The sequence below is a fragment of the Oncorhynchus nerka genome, linkage group LG22 (assembly GCF_034236695.1).
Source record: "Oncorhynchus nerka isolate Pitt River linkage group LG22, Oner_Uvic_2.0, whole genome shotgun sequence".
Taxonomy (NCBI): Eukaryota; Metazoa; Chordata; class Actinopteri; order Salmoniformes; family Salmonidae; genus Oncorhynchus; species Oncorhynchus nerka.
This window is the reverse complement of record NC_088417.1, coordinates 97,086,711-97,107,895: the sequence shown is the minus strand read 5'-3', so window position 1 is coordinate 97,107,895 and position 21,185 is coordinate 97,086,711. Positions and strand designations below refer to the sequence as shown.

Below are 21,185 nucleotides of genomic sequence, written 5' to 3'. Positions count from 1 at the left end.
ACCCATCTACTAATATTTAACTAACTATGACTGAGTGAGGTATGTCGTCCATCATGTACATTTCATGTATATACTGTACAAGGACAACGTCACATTAAGTCAATTCACCGTGTATCGAGTACGGGGACAAATAGCAAAGGTGTCTCTCAGCAGGCAGTATTTTCAAGTATCTAAATATAGTGTAACTTACCAATATGTAACCTTACCAATCAATGTGCTGTGTATAGAGAGAGAAGTGTCGCGAGGGAAACAATCTCCCAATGTTTCAGTCCAGGAATGAGAGCTTTACCGTCTATGGCAAAAGTCTGGGCCTCTAAATGGAGACAGTAGAACTTTCATCAACGTATGTTTCAGCATTCCCCACCTTAATTCTCCTAACCTCAACGTATGTTTCAGCATTCCCCACCTTAATTCTCCTAACCTCAACGTATGTTTCAGCATTCCCCACCTTAATTCTCCTAACCTCAACGTATGTTTCAGCATTCCCCACCTTAGTTCTCCTAACCTCAACGTATGTTTCAGCATTCCCCACCTTAATTCTCCTAACCTCAACTTATGTTTCAGCATTCCCCACCTTAGTTCTCCTAACCTCAACGTATGTTTCAGCATTCCCCACCTTAATTCTCCTAACCTGCTACGTTAGTTCTCCTAACCTGCTACGTTAATTCTCCTAACCTGCTACGTTAATTCTCCTAACCCGTTACGTTAATTCTGCTAACCCGCTACGTTAATTCTCCTAACCTGCTACGTTAATTCTCCTAACCCGCTACGTTAATTCTCCTAACCCGCTACGTTAATTCTCCTAACCCGCTACGTTAATTCTCCTAACCTGCTACGTTAATTCTCCTAACCTGCTACGTTAGTTCTCATAACCTGCTACGTTAGTTCTCCTAACCTGCTACGTTAGTTCTCCTAACCCGCTACCTTAATTCTCCTAACCTGCTACGTTAGTCCTGCTACGTTAGTTCTCCTAACCTGCTACGTTAATTCTCCTAACCCGTTACGTTAATTCTCCAACCTGCTTCCTTAATTCTCCTAACCTGCTACGTTAATTCTCCTAACCTGCTACGTTAGTTCTCCTAACCTGCTACCTTAATTCTCCAACCTCCTACGTTAGTTCTCCTAACCTGCTACGTTAATTCTCCTAACCCGTTACGTTAATTCTCCTAACCCGCTACGTTAATTCTCCTAACCTGCTACGTTAGTCCTGCTACGTTAGTTCTCCTAACCTGCTACGTTAGTTCTCCTAACCTGCTACGTTAGTTCTCCTAACCTGCTACGTTAATTCTCCTAACCTGCTACGTTAATTCTCCTAACCCGTTACGTTAATTCTCCTAACCCGCTACGTTAATTCTCCTAACCCGCTACGTTAATTCTCCTAACCCGCTACGTTAATTCTCCAACCTGCTATGTTAATTCTCCTAACCTGCTACGTTAATTCTCCAACCTCCTACGTTAATTCTCCTAACCTGCTACCTTAATTCTCCTAACCTGCTACGTTAATTCTCCTAACCTGCTACCTTAATTCTCCTAACCTGCTACGTTAATTCTCCTAACCTGCTACCTTAATTCTCCTAACCTGCTACGTTAATTCTCCAACCTGCTACGTTAGTTCTCCAACCTGCTACGTTAGTTCTCCTAACCTGCTACGTTAATTCTCCAACCTGCTACGTTAGTTCTCCTAACCTGCTACGTTAATTCTCCTAACCTGCTACGTTAATTCTCCTAACCCGTTACGTTAATTCTGCTAACCCGCTACGTTAATTCTCCTAACCTGCTACGTTAATTCTCCTAACCCGCTACGTTAATTCTCCTAACCCGCTACGTTAATTCTCCTAACCTGCTACGTTAGTTCTCCTAACCTGCTACGTTAATTCTCCTAACCTGCTACGTTAGTTCTCCTAACCTGCTACGTTAATTCTCCAACCTCCTACGTTAATTCTCCAACCTGCTATGTTAATTCTCCTAACCTGCTACGTTAATTCTCCAACCTCCTACGTTAATTCTCCTAACCTGCTACCTTAATTCTCCAACCTGCTACGTTAATTCTCCAACCTGCTACGTAAATTCTCCTAACCCGCTACGTTAATTCTCCAACCTGCTATGTTAATTCTCCTAACCTGCTACGTTAATTCTCCAACCTCCTACGTTAATTCTCCTAACCTGCTACGTTAATTCTCCTAACCTGCTACGTTAATTCTCCTAACCTGCTACGTTAATTCTCCAACCTGCTACCTTAATTCTCCTAACCTGCTACGTTAATTCTCCTAACCTGCTACGTTAGTTCTCCTAACCTGCTACGTTAATTCTCCTAACCTGCTACGTTAGTTCTCATAACCTGCTACGTTAGTTCTCCTAACCTGCTACGTTAGTTCTCCTAACCTGCTACGTTAATTCTCCTAACCTGCTACGTTAATTCTCCTAACCCGTTACGTTAATTCTCCTAACCTGCTACGTTAATTCTCCTAACCTGCTACGTTAATTCTCCTAACCCGCTACGTTAATTCTCCAACCTGCTATGTTAATTCTCCTAACCTGCTACGTTAATTCTCCAACCTCCTACGTTAATTCTCCTAACCTGCTACCTTAATTCTCCTAACCTGCTACGTTAATTCTCCTAACCTGCTACCTTAATTCTCCTAACCTGCTACGTTAATTCTCCAACCTGCTACGTTAATTCTCCAACCTGCTACGTTAGTTCTCCAACCTGCTACGTTAGTTCTCCTAACCTGCTACGTTAATTCTCCAACCTGCTACGTTAGTTCTCCTAACCTGCTACGTTAATTCTCCTAACCCGTTACGTTAATTCTGCTAACCCGCTACGTTAATTATCCTAACCTGCTACGTTAATTCTCCTAACCCGCTACGTTAATTCTCCTAACCCGCTACGTTAATTCTCCTAACCTGCTACGTTAGTTCTCCTAACCTGCTACGTTAATTCTCCAACCTGCTATGTTAATTCTCCTAACCTGCTACGTTAATTCTCCAACCTCCTACGTTAATTCTCCTAACCTGCTACCTTAATTCTCCAACCTGCTACCTTAATTCTCCAACCTGCTACGTTAATTCTCCTAACCCGCTACGTTAATTCTCCAACCTGCTATGTTAATTCTCCTAACCTGCTACGTTAATTCTCCTAACCTGCTACGTTAGTTCTCCTAACCCGCTACGTTAATTCTCCTAACCTGCTACGTTAGTTCTCCTAACCCGCTACGTTAATTCTCCAACCTGCTATGTTAATTCTCCTAACCTGCTATGTTAATTCTCAACCTCCTACGTTAATTCTCCTAACCTGCTACGTTAATTCTCCAACCTCCTCGTTAATTCTCCTAACCTGCTACGTTAATTCTCCTAACCTGCTACGTTAATTCTCCAAATCTGCTCGTTAATTCTCCAACCTGCTACCTTAATTCTCCTAACCTGCTCGTTAATTCTCCTAACCTGCTACGTTAGTTCTCCTAACCTGCTACGTTAATTCTCCTAACCTGCTACGTTAGTTCTCATAACCTGCTACGTTAGTTCTCCTAACCTGCTACCTTAATTCTCCTAACCTGCTACCTTAATTCTCCTAACCTGCTACCTTAATTCTCCTAACCTGCTACGTTAATTTTCCTAACCTGCTACGTTAGTTCTCATAACCTGCTACGTTAGTTCTCCTAACCTGCTACGTTAATTCTCCAACCTGCTACGTTAGTTCTCCTAACCTGCTACGTTAATTCTCCAACCTGCTACGTTAGTTCTCCAACCTGCTACGTTAGTTCTCCTAACCTGCTACGTTAATTCTCCAACCTGCTACGTTAGTTCTCCTAACCTGCTACGTTAATTCTCCTAACCCGTTACGTTAATTCTGCTAACCCGCTACGTTAATTCTCCTAACCCGCTACGTTAATTCTCCTAACCTGCTACGTTAGTTCTCCTAACCTGCTACGTTAATTCTCCAACCTGCTATGTTAATTCTCCTAACCTGCTACGTTAATTCTCCAACCTCCTACGTTAATTCTCCTAACCTGCTACCTTAATTCTCCAACCTGCTACCTTAATTCTCCAACCTGCTACGTTAATTCTCCTAACCCGCTACGTTAATTCTCCAACCTGCTATGTTAATTCTCCTAACCTGCTACGTTAATTCTCCTAACCTGCTACGTTAGTTCTCCTAACCCGCTACGTTAATTCTCCTAACCTGCTACGTTAGTTCTCCTAACCCGCTACGTTAATTCTCCAACCTGCTATGTTAATTCTCCTAACCTGCTATGTTAATTCTCCAACCTCCTACGTTAATTCTCCTAACCTGCTACGTTAATTCTCCAACCTCCTACGTTAATTCTCCTAACCTGCTACGTTAATTCTCCTAACCTGCTACGTTAATTCTCCAAATCTGCTACGTTAATTCTCCAACCTGCTACCTTAATTCTCCTAACCTGCTACGTTAATTCTCCTAACCTGCTACGTTAGTTCTCCTAACCTGCTACGTTAATTCTCCTAACCTGCTACGTTAGTTCTCATAACCTGCTACGTTAGTTCTCCTAACCTGCTACCTTAATTCTCCTAACCTGCTACCTTAATTCTCCTAACCTGCTACCTTAATTCTCCTAACCTGCTACGTTAATTTTCCTAACCTGCTACGTTAGTTCTCATAACCTGCTACGTTAGTTCTCCTAACCTGCTACGTTAATTCTCCAACCTGCTACGTTAGTTCTCCTAACCTGCTACGTTAGTTCTCCTAACCTGCTACGAAAAGTTATAGCTGTATCGAAGATGTGTGTTTTCAGGGAGTCCCGTAATTACACAGAGTCAGTTCTGATCCTGTATAGCTCCGCCCCTGTCCCAGGCTGTATAGCTCCGCCCCTGTCCCAGGCTGTATAGCTCCGCCCCTGTCCCAGGCAGTATAGCTCCGCCCCTGTCCCAGGCTGTATAGCTCCGCCCCTGTCCCAGGCTGTATAGCTCCGCCCCTGTCCCAGGCAGTATAGCTCCGCCCCTGTCCCAGGCTGTATAGCTCCGCCCCTGTCCCAGGCAGTATAGCTCCGCCCCTGTCCCAGGCTGTATAGCTCCGCCCCTGTCCCAGGCTGTATAGCTCCGCCCCGGTCCCAGGCTGTTTCTGCTTCCCCTGGCCGCCTGGCTCTATCAGATCACGGCCCTCTGCTCTGCCTCACACCCATCAGATAACAGGCCGGAGCCCAGGGGCTGATGGGACACCTAACTAACGTCATGATCATGAGATGAGTCCCGCTGGCCGTATCGGAGGGAGCAGCGACATCTTGGGACCAGAGTGTAACCTGTCAGACACTCTACAACTGCCCGGTTGGAATTCATAATACACTTTATAATGTCCTGACTAACAAGACACACAATACCACGAAGAACTCCTTATTTTCCTTTATCAATAACTAAAGCAACTTTGAGTCTCACACAAATAAAAAGGCACGTGCTCCTAGAAGATAACATAGTTCAGACCGCTAACCCAACTCCCTGTCCACTACACAAAATAGCTTATACTGACAATCTTGTTTTTCGGCCTACACATTACATCCAGGCTTGGTTGATCCAGCGTTACTTTACTGTTTTGGCTCTAACACTGATCTGGGAAGCCTTCCAACCTGGACTAGTCCTGCTGTAGTATGGTGTTCATCTAACAACAACAAGTTCGGTGAAGAGAGGTGATGCATTCTACTGATGAAATGACACTGGCTTACCTTAGTGACATATTCAATTAAACGAAGTCAGAGGACAACCTTGGTCTTACCTCACCTCGGACTGACGCAAGGACACGTCATGGTCTCCGTTCTATCGGATTAGAGTTTAGAAACAGACCCATATACATGTATGGCTCTGGATTGAAACAAGGAACACAATGCATGAGGTCATTCAGTTTATGTACCATAAATCAGACTAGATAAATATACAATATTGTCTAATACATTTGTTAGATAAACTAGTTTGTAAAGCTTGTCTGAATTCCATTTAATTAAAGTATTACGGTTCTAGAACAGTTTACATTCTGTGAGAGAGAGAGTCTTCAGTAAACTCAAGGATATCCAATTTAGGAGGAGAACAGAGGAGATCACCATAGCAACTGGGTTTTAAGTTCAAACTGCCAAATGACATACAGTAGATGGAGAAACTAAGCTCCAACTAGTCTGCTCTGCCCTGCTCTGCTCTGTCCTGCTCAACTCTGCTCTGACCTGCTCTGCCCTACCCTACCCTGCCCTGCTCTGACCTACTCTGTCCTGCTCTGCTCTGCTTTGCTCTGCTCTGCTTTGCTCTGCTCTGACCTACTCTGCCCTGCTCTGCTCTGACCTACTCTGCCCTGCTCTGCCCTGCTTTGCTCTGCTCTGCTCTGTCCTGCTCTGCCCTGCTCTACTAACTCTGCCCTGCTTTGCTCTGTCCTGCTCTGCCCTGCTCTACTCTGCCCTGCTCTACTCTGCCCTGCTCTGCTCTGCTCTGCCCTACTCTACTCTGCCCTGCTCTACTAACTCTGCCCTGCTCTGCTCTGTCCTGCTCTGCTCTGTCCTGCTCTGCCCTGCTCTACTCTGCCCTGCTCTGCCCTACTCTGCCCTATTCTGCTCTGCTCTACTCTACTCTGCTCTCTCTACTCTGCCCTACTCTACTCTGCCCTATTCTGCTCTGCCCTACTCTACTTTACCCTGCTCTGCCCTACTCTACTCTGCCCTACTCTGCTCTGCTCTACTCTGCTCTGCTCTACTCTGCCCTATTCTGCTCTGCCCTACTCTACTTTACCCTGCTCTGCCCTACTCTACTCTGCCCTACTCTGCCCTACTCTGCCCTACTCTGCCCTACTCTGCTCTGCCCTACTCTACTCTACTCTGCTCTACTCTGCCCTGCTCTGCTCTACTCTGCCCTACTCTGCTCTGCCCTACCCTACTGTACTCTGCTCTGCTCTGCCCTACTCTGCCCTACTCTGCCCTACTCTACTCTGCCCTACTCTGCCCTGCTCTACTCTGCTCTGCTCTACTCTGCTCTGCCCTACTCTACTCTACCCTACTCTACTCTGCCCTACCCTACTCTGCCCTACTCTACTCTACTCTGCCCTACTCTACTCTACCCTACTCTACTCTACTCTGCCCTACTCTACTCTACCCTACTCTACTCTGCCCTACCCTACTCTGCCCTACTCTACTCTGCCCTACTCTACTCTGCCCTACTCTACTCTACTCTGCCCTGCTCTGCCCTACTCTACTCTGCCCTACTCTACTCTGCTCTGCCTTACTCTACTCTGCCCTACTCTACTCTACCCTACTCTGCTACTCTGCCCTACTCTACTCTACCCTACTCTACTCTGCCCTACCCTACTCTGCCCTACTCTACTCTACTCTGCCCTACTCTACTCTGCCCTACTCTACTCTACTCTGCCCTGCTCTGCCCTACTCTACTCTGCCCTACTCTACTCTACCCTACTCTACTCTGCCCTACCCTACTCTGTCCTACTCTACTCTACTCTGCCCTACTCTACTCTGCCCTGCTCTGCCCTACTCTACTCTGCCCTGCTCTACTCTACCCTACTCTACTCTGCCCTACTCTGCCCTACTCTACTCTACTCTGCCCTACTCTACTCTGCCCTACTCTACTCTACTCTGCCCTGCTCTGCCCTACTCTACTCTGCCCTACTCTACTCTACCCTACTCTACTCTGCCCTACCCTACTCTGCCCTACTCTACTCTGCCCTACTCTACTCTGCCCTACTCTACTCTACTCTGCTCTGCCCTGCTCTACTCTGCCCTACTCTACTCTGCTCTGCCTTACTCTGCTCTGCCCTGCTCTGCCCTACTCTACTCTACTCTGCCTTACTCTGCTCTGCCCTGCTCTGCCCTACTCTACTCTGCCCTACTCTACTCTGCTCTGCCTTACTCTGCTCTGCCCTGCTCTGCCCTATTCTACCCTACTCTGCCCTACTCTACTCTACTCTGCCCTACTCTACTCTGCTCTGCCTTACTCTGCTCTGCCCTGCTCTGCCCTACTCTACTCTGCCCTACTCTACTCTACTCTGCCTTACTCTGCTCTGCCCTGCTCTGCCCTACTCTACTCTGCCCTACTCTACTCTGCTCTGCCTTACTCTGCTCTGCCCTGCTCTGCCCTATTCTACCCTACTCTGCCCTACTCTACTCTACTCTGCCCTACTCTACTCTGCCCTACTCTACTCTACTCTGCCTTACTCTACTCTGCCCTGCTCTACTCTGCCCTACCCTACTCTGCCCTACTCTACTCTGCCCTACTCTACTCTGCCCTACTCTACTCTACTCTGCCTTACTCTACTCTGCCCTGCTCTACTCTGCCCTACTCTACTCTACTCTGCCCTACTCTACTCTGCCCTACTCTACTCTACTCTGCCTTACTCTACTCTGCCCTGCTCTGCCCTGCTCTACTCTGCCCTACTCTGCTCTGCCTTACTCTGCTCTGCACTACTCTACTCTGCCCTACTCTACTCTGCTCTGCCTTACTCTGCTCTGCCCTGCTCTGCCCTGCTCTACTCTGCCCTACTCTACTCTGCCCTACTCTACTCTGCCCTACTCTACTCTGCTCTGCCTTACTCTGCTCTGCCCTGCTCTGCCCTACTCTACTCTGCCCTACTCTGCCCTATTCTACTCTGCCCTACTCTACTCTACTCTGCCCTACTCTACTCTGCCCTGCTCTGCCCTACTCTACTCTGCCCTACTCTACTCTGCCCTACTCTACTCTGCCCTACTCTACTCTACTCTGCCCTACTCTACTCTGCCCTGCTCTGCCCTACTCTACTCTGCCCTACTCTACTCTGCTCTGCCCTACTCTACTCTACTCTGCTCTCACAGTAAAGGGCCAGTTTGTACAGAAGTCAAACCCTAAGACATTGTTAGAAAGTCCTTTTCTCTCTCTACATATTCTGCACTGCGCAGCCGTAACACAGCGAGGCCCTAGACTAGGTCTACACAGACATATTTGGCTGGTAGTGTTGTGTACACAATGAAATTACAGTGCCATGGTTTTACAGACGGTTTCTATGGCAATGCTTTCACTAGGCCTCCAATAACATCCATCCATTTATCAGAGTCTGACTCCCAAATGGCACCCTAGTACCTTTCTAGTGCACTTCGTTTGACCATAGCCACTTCATACAGTGCCTTCGGAAAGTTTTCAAACCCATTGACAGCTTTCTTCTAAAATGATTTAAATTGTTTTTTTCCTCTTATCAATCTACACACAATACCTCATAATGACATCACAATACCCCATAATGACATCACAATACCCCATAATGACATCACAATACCCCATAATGACATCACAATACCCCATAATGACATCACAATATCACAATAGAAATATTTGCTAATTTATTTAAAAAATAATAATATTATTATTATAAGTATTCAGACCCTTTACTCAGTACTTTATTGAAGCACCTTAGGCAGCGATTACAGCCTAAAGTCTTCTTGGGTATGACGCTACAAGCTTGGCACACCTGTATTTGGGGAGTTTCTCGCATTCTTCTCTGCAGATCCTCTCAAGCTCTGTCAAGTTGGTTGGGCCACTCAAAGACATTCAGAGACTTGTCTCAAAGCCACTCCTGCGTTGTCTTGGCCCTGTGCTTAGGGTCATTGTCCTGTTGGAAGTTGAACCTTTGCTCCAGTCTGAGGTCCTGAGCACTCTGGGGCAGGTTTTTATCTAGGATCTCTCTATACTTTCCTCCGTTCATCTTTCCCTCGATCCTGACTAGTCTCCCAGTCTCTGCCACTGAAAAACATCGCCACAGGATGATGCTGCCACCACCATGCTTCACCGTAGGGATGGTGCCAGGTTTCCTCCAGACCTGACCCTTGACATTTAGGCCAAAGAGTTCAATCTTGGTTTCATCAAACCAGATAATCTTGTTTCTCATGGTCTGAGAGTGCCTTTAAGCAAACTCCAAGCAGGCTGTTATGTGCCTTTTACTGAGGAGTGGCTTCCGTCTGGCCACTCTACCATAAAGGCCTGATTGGTGGAGTGCTGCAGAGATGGTTGTCCTTCTGTGAGGTTTTCCCATCTCCACAGAGAAACTCTAGATCTCTGTCAGAGTGACCATCAGGTTCTTGGTCACTCCCCTGACCAAGGCCCTTCTCCACCCATTATTCAGTTTTGCCGGGCGGCCAGCTCCAGGAAGAGTCTTGGTGGTTCCAAACTTCTTCCATTAAGAATGATGGAGGCCATTGTGTTCTTGGGGACCTTCAATGCTGCAGAAATGTTTTTTTTTGTATCCTTCCCTAGATTTTAGAATAAGGCTGTAACGTAACAAAATATTGAAAACGTAAAGGGTTCTGAATAGTTTCCGAGGGCACTGTTGGTCATAGGGGTCCTTTAGGATACAGAAGGGAGACAGAACGTTTAGAACACTGTTGGTAATAGGGTGCCATTTGGGATACAGAAGGGAGACAGAATGTTTAGAACACTGTTGGTCATAGGGGGCCCTTTAGGATACAGAAGGGAGACAGAATGTTTAGAACACTGTTGGTCATAGGGGGCCCTTTAGGATACAGAAGGGAGACAGAATGTTTAGAACACTGTTGGTCATAGGGGGCCCTTTAGGATACAGAAGGGAGACAGAACGTTTAGAACACTGTTGAATTATTCAGTTCACTTTGAACATTCCGCTGAAACGGTACCAACTAAAATGGGCGGTGCTCCACTCCACTACACCATGGAACGGCCAGGATGAACCTTCTGGGCGGCTTGATCTGATCTGTTTGGTCCTATTTATCAAGATGGTCTGTCTGTTTTTAAAGTTTATAGCCTAGTTATCATTACTCAGTACTGGTACCCTGTGTATATAGCCTAGTTATCATTACTCAGTACTGGTACCCTTGTATATAGCCTAGTTATCATTACTCAGTACTGGTACCCCTTGTATATAGCCTAGTTATCATTACACAGTACCGGTACCCCTTGTATATAGACTAGTTATCATTACTCAGTACTGGTACCCCTTGTATATAGACTAGTTATCATTACTCAGTACTGGTACCCTGTGTATATAGTCTAGTTATCATTACTCAGTACTGGTACCCCTTGTATATAGCCTAGTTATCATTACTCAGTACTGGTACCCCTTGTATATAGACTAGTTATCATTATCATTACAGTACTGGTACCCCTTGTATATAGCCTAGTTATCATTACTCAGTACTGGTACCCTTGTATATAGACTAGTTATCATTACTCAGTACTGGTACCCCTTGTATATAGCCTAGTTATCATTACTCAGTACTGGTACCCCTTGTATATAGCCTAGTTATCATTACTCAGTACTGGTACCCTTGTATATAGCCTAGTTATCATTACTCAGTACTGGTACCCCTTGTATATAGCCTAGTTATCATTACACAGTACCGGTACCCCTTGTATATAGACTAGTTATCATTACTGGTACCGGTACCCCTTGTATATAGACTAGTTATCATTACTCAGTACTGGTACCCCTTGTATATAGACTAGTTATCATTACTCAGTACTGGTACCCTTGTATATAGCCTAGTTATCATTACTCAGTACTGGTACCCCTTGTATATAGCCTAGTTATCATTACTCAGTACTGGTACCCCTTGTATATAGACTAGTTATCATTACTCAGTACTGGTACCCCTTGTATATAGCCTAGTTATCATTACTCAGTACTGGTACCCCTTGTATATAGCCTAGTTATCATTACTCAGTACTGGTACCCTTGTATATAGCCTAGTTATCATTACTCAGTACTGGTACCCCTTGTATATAGCCTAGTTATCATTACACAGTACCGGTACCCCTTGTATATAGACTAGTTATCATTACTCAGTACTGGTACCCCTTGTATATAGACTAGTTATCATTACTCAGTACTGGTACCCCTTGTATATAGCCTAGTTATCATTACTCAGTACTGGTACCCCTTGTATATAGACTAGTTATCATTACTCAGTACTGGTACCCCTTGTATATAGACTAGTTATCATTACTGGTACCCCTTGTATATAGCCTATTTATCATTACTCAGTACTGGTACCCCTTGTATATAGTCTAGTTATCATTACTCAGTACTGGTACCCTGTGTATATAGTCTAGTTATCATTACTCAGTACTGGTACCCCTTGTATATAGCCTAGTTATCATTACTCAGTACTGGTACCCCTTGTATATAGCCTAGTTATCATTACTCAGTACTGGTACCCCTTGTATATAGCCTAGTTATCATTACTCAGTACTGGTACCCCTTGTATATAGACTAGTTATCATTACTCAGTACTGGTACCCTGTGTATATAGTCTAGTTATCATTACTCAGTACTGGTACCCTGTGTATATAGTCTAGTTATCATTACTCAGTACTGGTACCCCTTGTATATAGACTAGTTATCATTACTGGTACCCCTTGTATATAGCCTAGTTATCATTACTCAGTACTGGTACCCCTTGTATATAGACTAGTTATCATTACTCAGTACTGGTACCCTGTGTATATAGTCTAGTTATCATTACTCAGTACTGGTACCCCTTGTATATAGCCTAGTTATCATTACTCAGTACTGGTACCCCTTGTATATAGTCTAGTTATCATTACTCAGTACTGGTACCCTGTGTATATAGTCTAGTTATCATTACTCAGTACTGGTACCCCTTGTATATAGCCTAGTTATCATTACTCAGTACTGGTACCCCTTGTATATAGCCTAGTTATCATTACTCAGTACTGGTACCCTGTGTATATAGTCTAGTTATCATTACTCAGTACTGGTACCCCTTGTATATAGTCTAGTTATCATTACTCAGTACTGGTACCCCTTGTATATAGTCTAGTTATCATTACTCAGTACTGGTACCCCTTGTATATAACCATGTTATCATTACTCAGTACTGGTACCCTTGTATATAGCCTAGTTATCATTACTCAGTACTGGTACCCTTGTATATAGCCTAGTTATCATTACTCAGTACTGGTACCCCTTGTATATAGCCTAGTTATCATTACTCAGTACTGGTACCCTTGTATATAGCCTAGTTATCATTACTCAGTACTGGTACCCCTTGTATATAGCCTAGTTATCATTACTCAGTACTGGTACCCCTTGTATATAGCCTAGTTATCATTACTCAGTACTGGTACTCTGTGTATATAGCCTAGTTATCATTACTCAGTACTGGTACCCTGTGTATATAGCCTAGTTATCATTACTCAGTACTGGTACCCCTTGTATATAGACTAGTTATCAATACTCAGTACTGGTACCCCTTGTATATAGCCTAGTTATCATTACTCAGTACTGGTACCCCTTGTATATAGCCTAGTTATCATTACTGTTTATATTTATTTACTTTTCTGCTATTTTGCACACCAATATCTCTACCTGTACATGACCATCTGATCATTTATCACTCCAGTGTTAATCTGCAAAATTGTAATTATTCGCCTACCTCCTCATGCCTTTTGCACACAATGTATATAGACTCTCTTTTTTTCTCTACTGTGTTATTGACTTGTTAATTGTTTACTCCATGTGTAACTCTGTGTTGTCTGTTCACACTGCTATGCTTTATCTTGGCCAGGTCGCAGTTGCAAATGAGAACTTGTTCTCAACTAGCCTACCTGGTTAAATAAAGGTGTTCTCAACTAGCCTACCTGGTTAAATAAAGGTGTTCTCAACTAGCCTACCTGGTTAAATAAAGGTGTTCTCAACTAGCCTACCTGGTTAAATAAAGGTGTTCTCAACTAGCCTACCTGGTTAAATAAAGGTGTTCTCAACTAGCCTACCTGGTTAAATAAAGGTGTTCTCAACTAGCCTACCTGGTTAAATAAAGGTGTTCTCAACTAGCCTACCTGGTTAAATAAAGGTGTTCTCAACTAGCCTACCTGGTTAAATAAAGGTGTTCTCAACTAGCCTACCTGGTTAAATAAAGGTGTTCTCAACTAGCCGACCTGGTTAAATAAAGGTGTTCTCAACTAGCCTACCTGGTTAAATAAAGGTGTTCTCAACTAGCCTACCTGGTTAAATAAAGGTGTTCTCAACTAGCCTACCTGGTTAAATAAAGGTGTTCTCAACTAGCCTACCTGGTTAAATAAAGGTGTTCTCAACTAGCCTACCTGGTTAAATAAAGGTGTTCTCAACTAGCCTACCTGGTTAAATAAAGGTGTTCTCAACTAGCCTACCTGGTTAAATAAAGGTGTTCTCAACTAGCCTACCTGGTTAAATAAAGGTGTTCTCAACTAGCCTACCTGGTTAAATAAAGGTGTTCTCAACCAGCCTACCTGGTTAAATAAAGGTGTTCTCAACTAGCCTACCTGGTTAAATAAAGGTGTTCTCAACTAGCCTACCTGGTTAAATAAAGGTGTTCTCAACTAGCCTACCTGGTTAAATAACGGTGTTCTCAACTAGCCTACCTGGTTAAATAACGGTGTTCTCAACTAGCCTACCTGGTTAAATAAAGGTGTTCTCAACTAGCCTACCTGGTTAAATAAAGGTGTTCTCAACTAGCCTACCTGGTTAAATAAAGGTGTTCTCAACTAGCCTACCTGGTTAAATAAAGGTGTTCTCAACTAGCCTACCTGGTTAAATAACGGTGTTCTCAACTAGCCTACCTGGTTAAATAAAGGTGTTCTCAACTAGCCTACCTGGTTAAATAAAGGTGTTCTCAACTAGCCTACCTGGTTAAATAAAGGTGTTCTCAACTAGCCTACCTGGTTAAATAAAGGTGTTCTCAACTAGCCTACCTGGTTAAATAAAGGTGTTCTCAACTAGCCTACCTGGTTAAATAAAGGTGTTCTCAACTAGCCTACCTGGTTAAATAAAGGTGTTCTCAACTAGCCTACCTGGTTAAATAAAGGTGTTCTCAACTAGCCTACCTGGTTAAATAAAGGTGTTCTCAACTAGCCTACCTGGTTAAATAACGGTGTTCTCAACTAGCCTACCTGGTTAAATAAAGGTGTTCTCAACTAGCCTACCTGGTTAAATAAAGGTGTTCTCAACTAGCCTACCTGGTTAAATAAAGGTGTTCTCAACTAGCCTACCTGGTTAAATAAAGGTGTTCTCAACTAGCCTACCTGGTTAAATAACGGTGTTCTCAACTAGCCTACCTGGTTAAATAACGGTGTTCTCAACTAGCCTACCTGGTTAAATAAAGGTGTTCTCAACTAGCCTACCTGGTTAAATAAAGGTGTTCTCAACTAGCCTACCTGGTTAAATAAAGGTGTTCTCAACTAGCCTACCTGGTTAAATAAAGGTGTTCTCAACTAGCCTACCTGGTTAAATAACGGTGTTCTCAACTAGCCTACCTGGTTAAATAACGGTGTTCTCAACTAGCCTACCTGGTTAAATAAAGGTGTTCTCAACTAGCCTACCTGGTTAAATAAAGGTGTTCTCAACTAGCCTACCTGGTTAAATAAAGGTGTTCTCAACTAGCCTACCTGGTTAAATAAAGGTGTTCTCAACTAGCCTACCTGGTTAAATAAAGGTGTTCTCAACTAGCCTACCTGGTTAAATAAAGGTGTTCTCAACTAGCCTACCTGGTTAAATAAAGGTGTTCTCAACTAGCCTACCTGGTTAAATAAAGGTGTTCTCAACTAGCCTACCTGGTTAAATAAAGGTGTTCTCAACTAGCCTACCTGGTTAAATAAAGGTGTTCTCAACTAGCCTACCTGGTTAAATAAAGGTGTTCTCAACTAGCCTACCTGGTTAAATAACGGTGTTCTCAACTAGCCTACCTGGTTAAATAAAGGTGTTCTCAACTAGCCTACCTGGTTAAATAAAGGTGTTCTCAACTAGCCTACCTGGTTAAATAACGGTGTTCTCAACTAGCCTACCTGGTTAAATAAAGGTGTTCTCAACTAGCCTACCTGGTTAAATAAAGGTGTTCTCAACTAGCCTACCTGGTTAAATAACGGTGTTCTCAACTAGCCTACCTGGTTAAATAAAGGTGTTCTCAACTAGCCTACCTGGTTAAATAAAGGTGTTCTCAACTAGCCTACCTGGTTAAATAAAGGTGTTCTCAACTAGCCTACCTGGTTAAATAAAGGTGTTCTCAACTAGCCTACCTGGTTAAATAACGGTGTTCTCAACTAGCCTACCTGGTTAAATAAAGGTGTTCTCAACTAGCCTACCTGGTTAAATAAAGGTGTTCTCAACTAGCCTACCTGGTTAAATAAAGGTGTTCTCAACTAGCCTACCTGGTTAAATAACGGTGTTCTCAACTAGCCTACCTGGTTAAATAAAGGTGTTCTCAACTAGCCTACCTGGTTAAATAAAGGTGTTCTCAACTAGCCTACCTGGTTAAATAAAGGTGTTCTCAACTAGCCTACCTGGTTAAATAAAGGTGTTCTCAACTAGCCTACCTGGTTAAATAAAGGTGTTCTCAACTAGCCTACCTGGTTAAATAAAGGTGTTCTCAACTAGCCTACCTGGTTAAATAAAGGTGTTCTCAACTAGCCTACCTGGTTAAATAAAGGTGTTCTCAACTAGCCTACCTGGTTAAATAAAGGTATTTAAATTATTTTTTTTAAAACTCATTGTGTATCTATTATTACATGTATTATTATGTGTTTTACTTTTCTAATATTTATCTATTTTCTTTCTCTCTACAGTTTTGGGAAGGGCCCATAAGTAAGTATTCCACTGTTAGTCTCTACCTGTTGTTTACAAAGCTTGTGACGAATACCGTTTGACTTGATTCCTGTCACTAACATGACTTCCTGTATAAATTCCCCCTTATTTCCTGTTTCCTGCAGCGTGAGAGACATGAAGATTGGAAGTGGTCATAACAATGGTTGGGGACAGGAGCATCCCGTAGAGCTTCCTTCCTATGTGGGCCCTGGTTAAAAGAAGTGGACTATATATGGATACGGGTACCGTCTGGGACACAGCCCCTTCTCTTCCTGAACCAGACAGGACAAGCTGACAGGGCCGTTAGCTATGAATATCTATCCCCTCTCGCTGAACTTTTTACCTTTCTCTGTCTCTCTCTTGTTCAATTCAATTCAATTCGAGGAGCTTTATTGGCATGGGAAACGTGTTAACATTGCCAAAGCAAGTGAGGTAGATAATATACAAAAGTGAAATAAACAATGAAAATGAACTTATTCTTATTATATCTCTCTTTCTCTATTTTTTTAATCTTCCTTTCTCGATCTCTCCTTCTCTCTCTCTCTCTCTCTCCCACTCTCTCCTTTTCTCTCTCTCTCTGTCTATCTCTCTGTCTTGATTTCTTTCTGTCTCTCAAGCCTCTTTCAACTCTCTCCCTCCCTCTCTGTCTCTCTTTCACTCTGTTTATATCTCTCTCTCCCTCTCTCTCTCTCTCTCTCTCTCTCTCTCCCCCATCAAAACAAAGTCAAACATAAACAGAGTCTGACTCAAATCTCAGTAGAGTCAAAGATGGATGCCACACCCAGATACACAAACACAGACACAATGCAAACATTACCCACACAGACCCAAAACACTTGTACTGTTCAGAAACACACCCAAATAGACATACTGTACATACAGTATATCCAGCCAGGCTACTGTACGTGGAACGGCTGTGAAATGCCTAGCTAGTTAGCAGTGTGCGCTAATAACATTTCAATCAGTGACGTCACTCGCTCTGGGACCTTGAAGTAGTCGTTTCCCTTTTCTCTGCAAGGACCGAGGCTTTTGTGGAGCGATAGGTAACGCCGCTTCGTAGGAGGCAGTTCAGAGGGTCTCTGGTTCGAGCCCAGGTTGGGTTGAGAAGACAGGGACAGAATCAAACCGTTTGCAGAAGTAACACTACTCACACAGAGCCTTATAGGGCTGGTTTCCCTGACCAAGATTAAACCTAGTTGTGGCCTAAAAAAGCATGTTCAATGGAGAATATCTATTGAAATATCTTTTTAGTACAGGGTTAGGTTTGATCTGTGTCCGGTAAACTTGCCCATAGAGGCATACAGAGACTGGCCCAGGACTGACCTGTTTTTGATGCGTAGTTTAACTCCTCCAGAACATCCTCCTCGATTTTCTCTGGGGGTTCCGTGAACGGAGGAGAGGGGAGTGTGGTGGTCCGAGGGAGGACCGATGGTGGGTAGGGGGGTGAGGGTGGGCAGGGTCAGTGTGGTGAGGGTGGGGTCACCACAGCAGGAGCCTGGGCAGCACTCCCTGAGGAAGAGACAGAGATAGTCAGAGCAGTGAGAGGGAAAGCACTACTACTACCCACTGTCAGCTGACAGAGTAGCCTACCAACCCGGTACCAACGCAGTACTGACACAGTACCAACCCAATACCAACCCAGTACCGTCCCAGTACCAACCCGGTACCAACCCAGTATCACCCCGGTACCAACCCGGTACCGACCCAGTACTACCCCAGTACCAACCCAGTACCAACCCGGTACCAACCCAGTACCAACCCAGTACCAACCCAATACCAACCCAGTACCAACCCGGTACCAACCCAGTACCAACCCAATACCAACCCGGGCATGTACCAACCCAGTACCAACCCAATACCAATCCAGTACCAAACCAATACCAACCCAGTACCAAACCAATACCAACCCAGTACCAATCCAGTACCAACCCGGGCATGTACCAACCCAATACCAACCCAGCATGTACCAACCCAGTACCAACCCAATACCAACCCAGTACCAACCCAGTACCAACCCAGTACCAACCCAGCACGTACCAACCCAGTACCAACCCAGCACGTACCAACCCAGTACCAACCCAGCACGCACGTACCAACCCAGTACCAACCCAGCACGTACCAACCCAGTACCAACCCAGCACGTACCAACCCAGTACCAACCCAGCACATACCAACCCAGTACCAACCCAGCACCAACCCAGTACCAACCCAGCACATACCAACCCAGTACCAACCCAGCACGTACCAACCCAGTACCAACCCAGCACGTACCAACCCAGCACGTACCAACCCAGTACCAACCCAGCACATACCAACCCAGTACCAACCCAGCACGTACCAACCCAGTACCAACCCAGCACGTACCAACCCAGTACCAACCCAGAACGTACCAACCCAACATGGGTTTTTATACAGTGAATGCTCCCGTACTTAAAGTCAACCACTAAACCAGAAGAGGTAATAGTGTATAATGTGTCACATCCAGTCCCGGCTAATTCTTTCTTCACCACAATGTTTTCACAGCACTCCCAGCTTACCAACATCAAGGAAAGCATCCAGGATTTTAAACTGATCTGATTTAAAGGTCAAGAGGAGGTCACATGGGTCAGCTCTTGGTTGTGGCACGCATTCATAACTAGCTAAATCCTTACTAACTAGCTAAATCCTTATGAAATAGCTAAATCCTTACTAACTAGCTAAGTCCTTACTAACTAGCTAAATCCTTACTAACTAGATAAATCCTTACTAACTAGCTAAATCCTTACCAACTAGCTAAGTCCTTACTAACTAGCTAAATCCTTTCTAACTAGCTAAATCCTTACTAACTAGCTAAATCCTTACCAACTAGCTAAGTCCTTACTAACTAGCTAAATCCTTACTAACTAGCTAAGTCCTTACTAACTAGCTAAATCCTTTCTAACTAGCTAAGTCCTTACTAACTAGCTAAATCCTTACTAACTAGCTAAGTCCTTACTAACTAGCTAAATCCTTACGAGGGGGTGTCCTCGGATGGGGCCACAGTGTCTCCTGACCCCTCCTGTCTCAGCCTCCAGTATTTATGCTGCAGTAGTTTATGTGTCGGGGGGCTAGGGTCAGTTTGTTATATCTGGAGTACTTCTCCTGTCCTATTCGGTGTCCTGTGTGAATCTAAGTGTGCGTTCTCTAATTCTCTCCTTCTCTCTTTCTTTCTCTCTCTCGGAGGACCTGAGCCCTAGGACCATGCCCCAGGACTACCTGACATGATGACTCCTTGCTGTCCCCAGTCCACCTGGCCATGCTGCTGCTCCAGTTTCAACTGGCCTGGGCCCTAGGACCATGTCCCAGGACTACCTGACATGATGACTCCTTGCTGTCCCCAGTCCACCTGGCCATGCTGCTGCTCCAGTTTCAACTGTTCTGCCTTACTATTATTCAACCATGCTGGTCATTTATGAACATTTGAACATCTTGGTCATGTTCTGTTATAATCTCTACCTGGCACAGCCAGAAGAGGACTGGCCACCCCACATAGCCTGGTTCCTCTCTAGGTTTCTTCCTAGGTTTTGGCCTTTCTAGGGAGTTTTTCCTAGCCACCGTGCTTTTACACCTGCATTGTTTGCTGTTTGGGGTTTTAGGCTGGGTTTCTGTACAGCACTTTGAGATATCAGCTGATGTACGAAGGGCTATATAAATACATTTGATTTGATTTGATTTACTAACTAGCTAGGTCCTTACTAACTAGCTAAATCCTTACTAACTAGCTAAATCCTTACTAACTAGTTAAGTCCTTACTAACTAGCTAAATCCTTACCAACTAGCTAAGTCCTTACTAACTAGCTAAATCCTTAGTAACTAGCTAAATCCTTTCTAACTAGCTAAATCCTTACTAACTAGCTAAATCCTTACTAACTAGCTAAGTCCTTACTAACTAGCTAAATCCTTACTAACTAGCTAAGTCCTTACTAACTAGCTAAATCCTTACTAACTAGCTAAATCCTTGCTAACTAGCTAAATCCTTACTAACTGTGTAGTGGATGGTTACAGCCGGTGCTATTCAACAGTAGCCTGTGGCCTGGGGTGGTGTAGTGGATGGTTACAGCCGGTGCTATTCAACAGTAGCGTGTGGCCTGGGGTGGTGTAGTGGATGGTTACAGCCGGTGCTATTCAACAGTAGCGTGTGGCCTGGGGGGGTGTAGTGGATGGTTACAGCCGGTGCTATTCAACAGTAGCGTGTGGCCTGGGGTGGTGTAGTGGATGGTTACAGCCGGTGCTATTCAACAGTAGCGTGTGGCCTGGGGTGGTGTAGTGGATGGTTACAGCCGGTGCTATTCAACAGTAGCGTGTGGCCTGGGGGGGTGTAGTGGATGGTTACAGCCGGTGCTATTCAACAGTAGCGTGTGGCCTGGGGTGGTGTAGTGGATGGTTACAGCCGCTGCCCTCAGAACATATTTCAAATCACCAGTCTGGGTAGCCATTTGACTAGATGTTCAGGAGTCTTATGGCTTGGGGGTAGAAGCTGTTTAGAAGCCTCTTGGACCTAGACTTGGTGCTCCGGTACCGCTTGCCGTGTGGTAGCAGAGAGGACAGTCTATGACTAGGGTGGCTGGAGTCTTTGACA

The 21,185-nt window shown here is 44.5% G+C and overlaps 1 protein-coding gene across 2 annotated transcripts in view; it reads right to left on the bottom strand.

Moving 5' to 3' along the window:
* LOC115122490 (protein Shroom3-like) overlaps positions 1-21,185 on the bottom strand; it is a 166,312-nt gene that overhangs the window by 73,647 nt on the left and 71,480 nt on the right. For both annotated transcript variants that reach the window (XM_065007629.1, XM_065007630.1), the window contains one exon: positions 17,912-18,097. In XM_065007629.1, coding sequence (XP_064863701.1) covers positions 17,912-18,097 — 186 coding nt within the window. The remainder of the gene's footprint in view (positions 1-17,911; positions 18,098-21,185) is intronic.